This window comes from Chiloscyllium plagiosum, chromosome 15 (assembly GCF_004010195.1).
Source record: "Chiloscyllium plagiosum isolate BGI_BamShark_2017 chromosome 15, ASM401019v2, whole genome shotgun sequence".
NCBI classification, from domain to species: domain Eukaryota; kingdom Metazoa; phylum Chordata; class Chondrichthyes; order Orectolobiformes; family Hemiscylliidae; genus Chiloscyllium; species Chiloscyllium plagiosum.
This window is the reverse complement of record NC_057724.1, coordinates 16,154,699-16,166,254: the sequence shown is the minus strand read 5'-3', so window position 1 is coordinate 16,166,254 and position 11,556 is coordinate 16,154,699. Positions and strand designations below refer to the sequence as shown.

The window sequence follows — 11,556 nt, the reverse complement described above, 5'->3', positions numbered from 1 at the left end:
AAGGGACCTAAGGGGAAATTCTTTCATGTAGAGGGTGATGTGTGTATGGAATGAGCTGCCAGATAAAGTGGTGGAGGCTGCTACAATTACAAAGGCATCTGGATGGGTATATGAATAGGAAGGGTTTAGAGGAATAGCATCTGGCTTTTTTTATTCATTCAGAGGATGAGGGCATCGCTGGCTAGGCCAGCATTGATTGCCATCCTTAATTGCCCAGAGGGCAGTTAAGAATCAACCACGTTGCTGTGAGTCTGGAGTCACATGTAGGCCAGACCAGGTAAGGATGGCAGTTTCTTTCCCTAAAGGACATTAGTGAAACAAATGAGTGCTGTGTTTGCACTGTGTCTGGTGTGTGGGTTTGTGATTTCAGACTTTTACTTGGCCAATGTACCCAGCATCCTTTGCTGTTTGGCTAAGTTAGCAATCTATCTGTATTTTAGCAGCCAGTAGGTTGCTACAAGTTCCCAGAGCTATTTTATCCAGAACTACCATGAAGAGACAACAATTAGAGTGAATCCAGAGGGAACAGTTTGTTATATCTATATATTTTAAGGGTTTTCCAAGGGCAATGAAGAGCAAAAGAAACATCTTCACTTCTATTCCTTCTTACCACTTAATGTCCAGATTTCACCTTCTTATGACATGCCCCGCACCAACATCCTGAAGAGGCCACCTCCTGTCACACAAAATTCAACTTTCCACCCCCAAATGCCAGATAAAGATTGACAGCACATTCAGATTGGGAAGTTCATTTGGGACTATGAAATGAGGTCCTGGAATTAAACAGGCCGTTCTCATGTTCCAAGGTTCTAAATTGAGCGGAGATATCTTAATCCTTATTGCCAAACTATTGCTTCATTTTGTGCACAGTAGTGTGAGGGGTAAAATATGAATACTTCAATAGATGGACAATTAATCATTGAACGATAATGACAGTAACTGTTAATAGAAGTCTAGATGTTATTTAGCTCACCATAGCATAGAAACGCCAATATTTATCTTGCAATGCATATTTAATGGTTAACAGATTCATGTTTTACAACAACCAGTTACATGATTTTTTAAATGAAATTTTATTCTGTAATTCATTACATTAGGTTAAAATCCTTTTAGAAATGTGCATTGCTGAATGGAATTCCTGTAAAAGTATTACATATCTGAATGATTGACCTCATTTACTTTTTAAGAAATGAGTTGCTTTTCCCTTTTTGTTTTCATATATCCCACATCGTGTATTCTGTTCTTTTGGTACCAGTTAGTTTATCAGTAAAAATATAAAAGCAATCTCCAACACAGGTCAGAGCAAACATAAGACAAGAATTATATGAATCTGTCAATATTTATGAACTCTTCCTGTTCAAGCAGTGGTAACACGAGCTTTCAAACATTGATCACTTTCCATGAAGGTTCTGGTATCTGATCCTGTCACTAACATTAATTACAGAAGGGACGAGAGCAAAAGCAAGCAGCAAAGGGTGACATGACAAAATAGCCACCAAAGATTGATTGACTCCAGAGAGTTTAAAACTGTGCACTGAGGAGCTGAGACTCAGCAGAGACATCATGTTCACCTGGACGCTCATCTATGCTCTGGCAGTTCTGTCGGCAGCCGGTCAATTGAAAGCTCTCCCAGTTTTTCCTGAGAACTCCAGGATACAAGAAGGTAAGTGGAATGCCTCCAGAACCATGACTGTAGAAGGTAACTTTTAGATATGCTTTTAGTTCTTTTTTTGTCTGCCTTTTGTTACATCAACTGTATCCTATTAATTCATGAGCAACTGGACCAAAGGACACCAGAGTCTGACAAGGCAATGACCTCCATCCAATGTTTGTAGGTTGAATGGAAGTCCGGGTCCTGGAAATGGCCAGACAATGAACACATTTTCCCAATGTCATCAATTCAAAAGTGACAAAATGTACGTAATTCTTTTGAGCAACAAGTGTCAGATAATGTCATGACAGAAAATAAATCTAAGTACTGGAAATTGTAGTTTAATGAGAAGAAGGACTTACATAACAAATGGAATAAACTAACCTAAGATTAGGGATAAAATATTCTTCTGTTAAGAGCGAGCAGCATCAAAGTAGTCTTCTTTCCCCTGTAATAATCTGTGATATATTATACTCCAACCCACATTCAAAAAAGACACATAATCCCCTAACCTTTCCAAAATTCATCACGTGTGTAACCAATTCTCTTTTAAAGGTTACTGTTGTATCTGCTTTTCATCCCTGCATTAATGTATTACAGACCATACCTACACTCTGCATTAAAAATACTTCTTCACTTCTCCCTCTGGTTGTTTTGCCAATGACATTAAATCCATGTCCTCTGGTTGAGCCACCCATGTAATCAATTCCTTCCTATATGCTTTCTTCAAGTCCCTCAAGATTTTGTACAGCTTTATTGAATCTCTCTTTAGCTTTTTCTGCTTTAAAGAGAACAATATCAAAATTTTTAATTTCTCCACAGATAGGAAGTCCATCTTCCTTGGAACCATTCTAATTGTTGCTTTATCTTCAAATATTTTGTTTAATAGGAAAGGGGATTATTGTTGAACCATGTAGACATTCACAAAGTCTTCTCTTATAATTCTTACAGTGTGGAAGCAGGCCATTCAGCCCATACTGATTCTCTGAAGAGCATCCCAGCCAGACCCACCCCTTACCCTATCCAGGTAACTTTGTATTCCCGATATAAATTCCACCTAACCTGCAAATCCTTGAACACTATGAGCAATTTAGCATGACCAATCCACCTAACTTGCATTTCTTTGGACTGTGGGAGGGAACCAGAACATCTGAGAAAATCCACACAGACACAAGGAGAATGTGCAAACTTCACACAAGGGTGGAATCAAACCCGGGTCCCTGGTGCTGTGAGGCAGTGATGCTAACTATTGAGCCACCGTGCCATGTCTGCTGCCTCCATACCATGGCTGCTGCCTCCACAATATACAACTCAGAAGTAGACAATATGCGTGGCTCTATTACACAGGAATTAACTCATATAGACACATACATTTCTTATGTTTTCATACTTCTTTGGTGGAGGCATTGAATTTTTCAAAATACATTTCGCATTGATATTACCTACATGTAGGGGTTCAAGTATCTAAGTTGGCTGGATGGCTGGCTTGTGATACAAAATGATGCCAACAGAACAGGTTTAATTCCCATAATGACTGATGTCAACATGAAGACCCGACTTTCGCAATCTCACTTGAGACATGGTACCCTAAGGTTACACCATGATTAATCATCTCTCTGTAATCACTGAGAAGCTCTATTGTCCAGTAGAACTGTGTTGACCTCACCTTTTACCTACATATCTTATTCCATAAAGCACTAAACAATGTCCACCACTTCCAATAACCTTATTCAGTTGATACACTTCTGTATAACAAGCATGTTCTGTAATATGTCTGTTCACTTATTATCTGACTGATTTGAAAGTTGATTTTATTCTTCAAACTACAAGTATTCCTCTTGGTTTATTTAATGTATCAACAGAATTGGCAAAGGTTCAGCTCTAAGGTACTGGGATGACGTACACTGACTAGGGCGCAGCCCTCAATTAGAAATTTACTGAACAGTTCCAAACTTGCTCAATATTTGATTTCTAATGTAAAATTCCTCAGAAGTTTAATATGTTAAACACATGACTGCAACTCTACTCATGTTAAGCAACACAGCATAATAATTAAACCATACTGGAGCACAACTGATAAATTTAGTGATTACATATTTCCATACATTTCAGATTGTGTTTTTCTCTTCATTAATATTTGTGTACAGATGCTTGTGATGATAACGTAGATTTCATCATGTTATACTTGTGTCTTAACTTTCTTAATTAAACTGTCAGATCTGATGTGCTGCTCCATTGACCAGCTAAAGGTAGGTGCCAGGGTACAAAATGTTGTTGTCTTTCAGATCAGACTTCAAATGGAAACCCCATAATCTACCTCTTAAATTGGATATGCATGATGTCCTGGCACAGATGAGAAAAGCACTGATCTCCCAGGTGTCCAAACCAATATTAACTCGCCAACTAACATTACTGTAATAGATAGTTTAGTCATCTATGTCATCATTTTGCATGGGACCCTGTTGTTTGTAAACTGATTGCTTTGTTTACCTACCTCACATCAATGCATACACTTTAAAAGTAGCACATAGATTGTGAAATAATTGGATATGTTAATGTGAGGAAAGACTCCATTATAAATCTAAATAATTTTGATTCCAATAACAGAGTTATTGTACTAAATGATGCAAAATTTTTAAGTGCAGCTGTGTTGAAATTTAACTTGCCCCTTTAAAGCCACAGAAATACATGTAATAGCATCCTCAGTTAATCAACTACAGATTAATTAGTGTTTATAGTCACTTATTTTCTCAGACATTTCTTGACTTTTGAAATCAATTAGAAGTATTTTTCTGTTGATATGAAAGTGTCTGTGAATTTGAAATGGACTGACTGCGATTGCAGCCAAGAAGCTGAAAAATGTGTTGCTGGAAAAGCGCAGCAGGTCAGGCAGCATCCAAGGAGCAGGAGAATCGACGTTTCGGGCATAAGCCCTTGTTCAGCTTATGCCCGAAACGTCGATTCTTCTGCTTCTTGGATGCTGCCTGACCTGCTGCGCTTTTCCAGCAACACATTTTTCAGCTCTGATCCCCAGCATCTGCAGTCCTCACTTTCTCTCTGCGATTGCAGTGAATACAATTTACAGATATTACTTAAATTATCTGAAAATAATTGATGCTGACATGAGACACTTGATGTTAAGTGGTACTTGAGTTGAGCAACATAAATCCATGTCCAACATCCGACAGTTTTAATTCATAAAAAAAGGAAGCGTCCTCTTGGAATTAACTATTTTTCTCTTTGTATTTTGTTGAGGCAGTTTGAAAATAAGCTCAAACCAATTACTTTGCTGTTTTAATTTCCCCATGGCTATTCTATCACAAAGACATTAGGCAGAATTTTGGATTCCCACCAGATGCAGGAATGGAGGTGGATTGTGCCAAGAAATTCCTGCTTTTGCAGTCCGGCCTTTGGACTGTTGTTAAATAGTCAAGTGGAGACAACTCACTATTCACACATGCTGGGTAGCTAACTGAGGCAAGTCAAACCCCAGACTGAAATCTTCCAGTCAGCAGGGCATCCTCCAATCTTCCAAAACACTCTCTGAGGGAGGAGACTGGGAGGCTAGTACTTCCTGAAGAACTTTAAGCCATTCCCATCAGCCAACTTTACTCCTGAAGAATGACCACAACAGTGGCTGCCGACTTACACATGAAGGGGTTTCCCCTCAATATTAGTGGATTTGTGAGCTGTGACCACTTTTTAATTTCAGAAGTGCAGACTGGGCACTTCCATCTTGAAGTATGCACTCTGTCTCTTATCTGTACTGGCAGGTTGCGCATTTTGCACAGTTGGAAGGCTTCCTTGTGGCCGTCTAGCATTGGAAGCTAACCCATCATACTTATCTGAATGGCAAGTGATTATCTTCCAGCTGCTAATTGACGAAACCAACAAAAAAAATTGCATTAGCCATGTCACAATACTGATGTATTTTGTTACGTGGTTCCAAGTATGAATCAGAATATTCAATGGTTAATGAATGGCTGTGAGCCAGTCCGAACATATCCAGTAACCGAGCAGTCCTTGACATGCATATGTTTTCCATTCTATCTTGAATGAAAGTAGCAACAGAGGTATTTACAGTGCACAAGGATTATTACACTTATTTGATGGGTTATTTTTCTAAGTTTATCATTGTTTGACAATTTAGCAACATATGTGACCATTGCTGACATGGTAAGTGGTATTTTCAGTTTATTCAGTATTCCAGAATGGATGGTGTCTGATAGCATATCATAGCGAGTTTTGAGAAGATTTGTAGCATATCATCATCCCTCTACCCTCACTCAGAAGGTCTAGCAGAATGTAAAGTTCATACCATCAAATCAATGATCGTGAAGTATTACATTAGAATGCAAGATTTTTACATTGCATTGTTGCATTTTCATACAAACCCATGGAGATAGGGTTATGATCTGCAATGCAACTTATGCACAGAAGGCATATGCAAAGGATTTTGATCAGTAACCAATGAGATTCAGTACATTCTTCTTCAAAAACAATTTAAAATTAAAGAGATATTCAAAAAGCAGGTATTTACACAACTGCCAGAACTGTGCACTGGTCAGAGAGCGTAAACAAAACCAATTCCCAAAATTTAGATACCAGCAAGGGTTTCTAAAATATGTAACCAGCCCAGGTGACATGAAGTATTTTCTCATCACAGTGCTGCCTTGCGAATGAACAGAGACCAGACCTATTGTACAGTATGCACAACGCATGCAGCAAGAGAGGAGCAGCACTCTAATGATGATTATTGTGCAGTGATGTTGAGTGACAGCTCGTAGCAGCAAACCAACCAAATTACTAAACAGGTTCAACAGAAGAAATCATGAACCATTCAGACAGGTATACAATGTTTCCTAGGATCAGGATGAGTTCAGCGTGAAAGATATTTCATTAAAGTTTGAAATATTAATCTTGTAAACTCTGTTTTACCACTTTGTGTAATTACTGAGTTGACAATATGTACCTATATAAAACCATGTACATCTCTTTGACATATTTTTATCTTTGGAAAAAGGGAGATGCCATTTATGTTTCATGGTAAATATGTCACTATTTCTTTAAGAGATAATGCTAACGATGCAATCAAAACATTTGACCTGAGGGTATACGCCATTTTACTGGGGATCACTTGAAGCATGACATAATACAAGAAGCATGCTGGTCTGTGTAACACAATAGCTTCATGTTAGCACAAAAGCTGAAGTGCCTGAAGAATGTAATGACTGTATGTATAAGATAGCTGTGGGATTCCTCAATTCCACAACATCCATGCCTTGTTTCTCATGTTATGAAGGTCAGCCATAAACCTTTACCACATAAAATAAACTAACTGGAGGTAAAACCCACATGAAAATGTGTTATATTAAAATACTTTGTTTTGTTGGTGGTTTTCCTTTCCTTTAATAAGCATGGTGGTGGTTAGCACTGCTGCCTCACAGCACCAGGGTCCCAGGTTCGATTTCAGCCTTGAACGACTGTCTGTGTGGAGTTTGCACATTCTCCCTGTATCTGTGTATGTTTCCTCCGGGTGCTCCGGTTTCCTCCCACACTCCAAAGATGTGCAGGCCAGGTGCATTGGCCATGCTAAATTGCCCACAGTGTTAGGTGCATTAGTCAGAGGGGAGTGGGTTGCTCTTCAGAGGGTTGGAATGGACTTGTTGGGCCAAAAGGCCTGTTTCCACACTGTAGGGAATCTAATCTAATCAGAACATTTAGCTTTTAGGAACTTGTCATTTTTCAACAAGAAACTTCCTCCAGGTGAGTGTGAGGCATGAGGCCATAGAGGGACTTGAATACAACCAACTGCAATTATTAGATAAAAAGATGTAAAAATTGTCTGTTTTAATTTGTGTGCTTTGATGATGAAAGTCACAACACTCTCCAACTGATTTGACTGACATACTTCAAGCCCACCCATCTAACAAAGCAAATTGACAGCTTTAGGTGTAATCTCCCCTGATGAAAAGAAATGGGTTTTTCTATGAAATATTAACAAGCTGGTGTTTGGGTTAAGTGTCAGCATAAAAGACGGACAATCTGTTTTGCAGAAAATAGAATAGCAATCTGCAAAGATGATGCAGCTTATATAGTTGACAGCTGTTAGTTTTACTTTGCACTGATATTCAACAGAATTTGACCCCAAAATGACTGAGGGTGCGGTTGGATTTTTGTCAAATGACATTTCCTCTCTTGGAGCTAAAAGAATGTCCAACCTGTATTCTGTCCTTCCAAAGCAAGAGGAGACGTTGCTTGATCTGGGAGGAGCTGGTCTTCAGCAAGGTAAGAAATACCTTCTTACCAATTCACTGCTACCTTATTGGGCCATTTCCTTTCAATTTCACAGAAATAGTTTGTTTTTCTTTTGAAAGTTATTCTTGCAGAAATAAGTCATGGTGTTTACATTGGCTAGAAACCAGCAAAGAAAACAAAAGACCAGTATGAACCTTCTAATCCTCTCCATGAGTTTTGTAACTCATTTGCCTGAATAAATCATTTTTGTTTAACAAAGTCTTATCCAAGTAAAATTCCCACGAGCATTATTCTGGGAATGACCGGCACTATGCCATGATTTCAGGAACTGCCAGGACTCGGGAACTGATGTGCTCGGGGTCGGAGAAGTGGGAAAGGGAGGTTGCAGCGGGTGTGGCCCAACAATGTCAGGAGGAGAGAGCCTCTGCTGAGAAGTTAGAAGCTACAAAGACTAAGCTCTGGGCGGTATGGTGGCTTAATGGTTAGCACCGCTGCCTCACAGTGCCAGGGACCCTTTTTCAATTCCAGCCTCGGGTGACTGTGTGGAGTTTGGCACATTCTTCCTCCTTGTGTCTGTGCGGGCTACCTCTGGGTGCTCTGGCTTCCTCCCAAAGTCCAAAGACCTGCAAGTTTAGGATGGATCGGATAAGCAGGTTAGGGTGCGTTAGCTATGGGGAACTGCAGGCCTGCAATGTGAGTGGGTGGGTCTGAGTGGAATGCTGTTCAGAAGGTCAGTGTGAATTTGATAGGCTGAATGGCCTGTCGGGGCTGTATGATTCTATATTGAGAAATGATTGCCCTATGTCTGCTATGGGAGGAGTGAGTTCCAGTTTGTGGAACACTGATACCAGGGTGAATGTGGGATTTGTGCTGTCTCTCACCACCCACTGCCCCGTATCCATTCTCTCCATGCCCCCACCCTGTCCCTCCAGTCTTTCTCTTGCCCCCAACCTCTGTAATCCTGTCTGTTTCCTCTGTCCCCCATCCATTCTCTCTCCCTTCTCTTCCCCACCCCCTAACCTGTCCTTTCTCATGCCTCAAGCCATCTTTGATTGCTGTATCATGCCCTTCTGAGAAGAGAGAGTGAGAATGGATAATGATGACTCTACCTGGGATATAGGGGTGCATGAGAAATGGCTGATCTATAAAACTGAGAATAGCTAAAATGAAATATTCAGAAACATCTTTGAAGAGTGAAAACATGTTCAATTTTTTTCATAAAAAAGCTGCAGACATGGTTCTGAAACTTACATTCAAATGTACGCAGGCAAAAGTGAGGACTGCAGATGCTGGAAAGCAGAGTTTAACCTTTGTTGATTTTAACCTTACTATAATCCTCTTGCAAGGATGCCTACCTTGAAGAGGTTCTCCTGTCTCCACAAGAATCTCAGGAGTCTCTCTCTCTCACTGCAACCCCCAGGTCATCTCCTCTGCCCTGAAGCTCTTCAACCATGCACTGAACCTCATTTCCCCTCCCCCCACCGTACCCCAGTTCCAAACTTCCAGCTCAGCACTGTCCCCATGACCTGCCCTATCTGCCTATCTTCCTTCCCACCTATCCGCTTCACCCTTCCGTCTGACCTATCACCTCCATCTCCACCCCCATTCACCAATGGTACTCTTTGCTACCTTCTCCCAAGCCCCCTCAATTTATCTCTCCACCCTGGAGGCTTCCTGCCTCTATTCCTGATGAAGGGCTTTTGCCCGAAACGTCGATTCTCCTGCTCCTTGGATGCTGCCTGACCTGCTGCGCTTTTCCAGCAACACATTTTTCTGCCATGATTTCAGGAGTACTGATGATAAACCTTGCTTCAATAACCCTGAACTAATATATTGCTTTAATTGTTTACAGAAACTGTAGAGCCACTTGGAGATAATACCAAACTGGTAAGTGTTCGGATAAATTCACTTTAATTGGTGAGTTTTTTTTATATTCCTTACTCTGTTTTCCTCCTGATTAATGGCCTGCCACTGCCTGTTCAACCCTTTGATTAAAAATTCACATTTCATCTTCCTCCATCTTCTTGTCTATCTTTATTTTCGTAAACTTATCCAGACAAACAACACTATAAGCCTTCAGATCTGACCTCGTGTTTTCATTGCTGTGAAATTAATGGCTATACTTACAGCTGTCTAGGATTTAAACCCTGACATCCTCCTCTCAATTTTTCACAATATCTTTCTCCTCCTTTAAATCCAATGTCTTAAAACCAGCTCGTAGCTTTTGGTCACCTGTTATAACATCTAATTATGTGAACTATCATCAGATTTGGTCTGACAATGAAGCACAATGGGATTTCTCATTAAGTTCATAATCTGACTAAACCATTCTCCACTGTTTTAATCATAAAATAGCCACCTTGCTTCTTATAGAATGACCAGTAGATGGTGGTATAACATAACTTCACTGACAACTTTAATTTGAGGATCTGTTTAATCATTAATTTACTGCCTATGGACAACCTTAGAGTAAACCTCCACAAAGATCAGGATTTGAATCTATTTGGATTCAGGATGTGCTTTTAAAAAATGTGAATTAAAAGAACGAGTGATCAAATTACTCCCCACCATGCAATGCTGGATGGCATTTTAGCACATGATTAGGAGGCACAGCACTTTCAGACTTGCATTCGTTTGTATATTTAACAAAGGTCCTGTTTGTCACCTCAAGTGGACGTATAGTGATCCTGCAGCACTGTTTTAAAGGAGAGCAGGAGAATTCTTTCTGTTGTCCTGGCTAATATTCATCCCTGAACTAACGCTAAAATAGCATTATCCAGTCATTATCTTTTTGCTGTTTATAGAACTGTTTAGTGTGCAAATTGGTTGCCATACTTCCAAATTTGTAACAACAACTACATTTCAACAAAGTAATGTAAGTGGCTGCATAATATGTCCTGAGCTTATGTTGAAAGGTACACGACCGTATCTTGAATATTGCTTCTAATTTCAAGTTTGATTATTTAGTTGTCTTTCCTAGCATCAGCTTGATATGTTATTAGGCATTTAGTTATTATTACCTGATCAAAAGATATTGAGAACTTTTAACTATCTGACAGGATTTTCAGTCTTCCTAATTAGTGACTGTTTCATTGAGTGGTTAGTCGTTAAACTGGGTGGTTAACATCAGCTGGATAATGTAGGTTTAAACTGCACTTCAGGACTTCACCATATAATGCAAGCTGATGCTTCAGTGAAGTGATTGCAGAGGTGCTGATGGTGCTGCACTTTTAATGAGATACTGGGCACAAATTGGCTGTTGTATGTATTACTAAGTAACAGCATTTCAAAAGTAACTTCATAAATGAGTCGGAGATGCCGGTGTTGGACTGGGGTGTACAAAGTTAAAAATCACACAACACCAGGTTATAGCTGAAAATGTGTTGCTGGAAAAGCGCAGCAGGTCAGGCAGCATCCAGGGAACACCTCTGGGACACCCGGACCAACCAACCCAACCACCTTGTGGCTCAACATTTCAATTCCCCCTCCCACTCCACCAAGGATATGCAGGTCTTTGGACTCCTCCATCGCCAGACCACAACAAAACGACGGTTGGAGGAAGAGCGCCTCATCTTCCGCCTAGGAACCTTCCAACCACAAGGGATGAACCCGGACTTCACCAGTTTCCTCATTTCCCCTCCCCCACC

The 11,556-nt window shown here is 40.1% G+C and overlaps 1 protein-coding gene across 4 annotated transcripts in view; it reads left to right on the top strand.

The window, feature by feature from the left end:
• Positions 1–291: 291 nt before the first annotated feature.
• The window catches only part of urp1 (urotensin-related peptide 1), a 17,410-nt gene continuing 6,145 nt past the window's right edge, over positions 292–11,556 (top strand). The window contains exons 1-3 of one of the 4 annotated variants that reach the window (XM_043704478.1): positions 292–1,663; positions 7,790–7,939; positions 9,762–9,796. In XM_043704478.1, the coding sequence (XP_043560413.1) occupies positions 1,564–1,663; positions 7,790–7,939; positions 9,762–9,796 (285 nt within the window). In that variant the 5' untranslated portion in view covers positions 292–1,563. Of the gene's footprint in view, positions 1,664–2,653; positions 2,679–7,789; positions 7,940–7,963; positions 8,563–9,761; positions 9,797–10,544; positions 10,785–11,556 lie in introns of those variants that run through there. The other 3 variants (XR_006313751.1, XR_006313750.1, XR_006313752.1) reach the window with 3 other exon arrangements.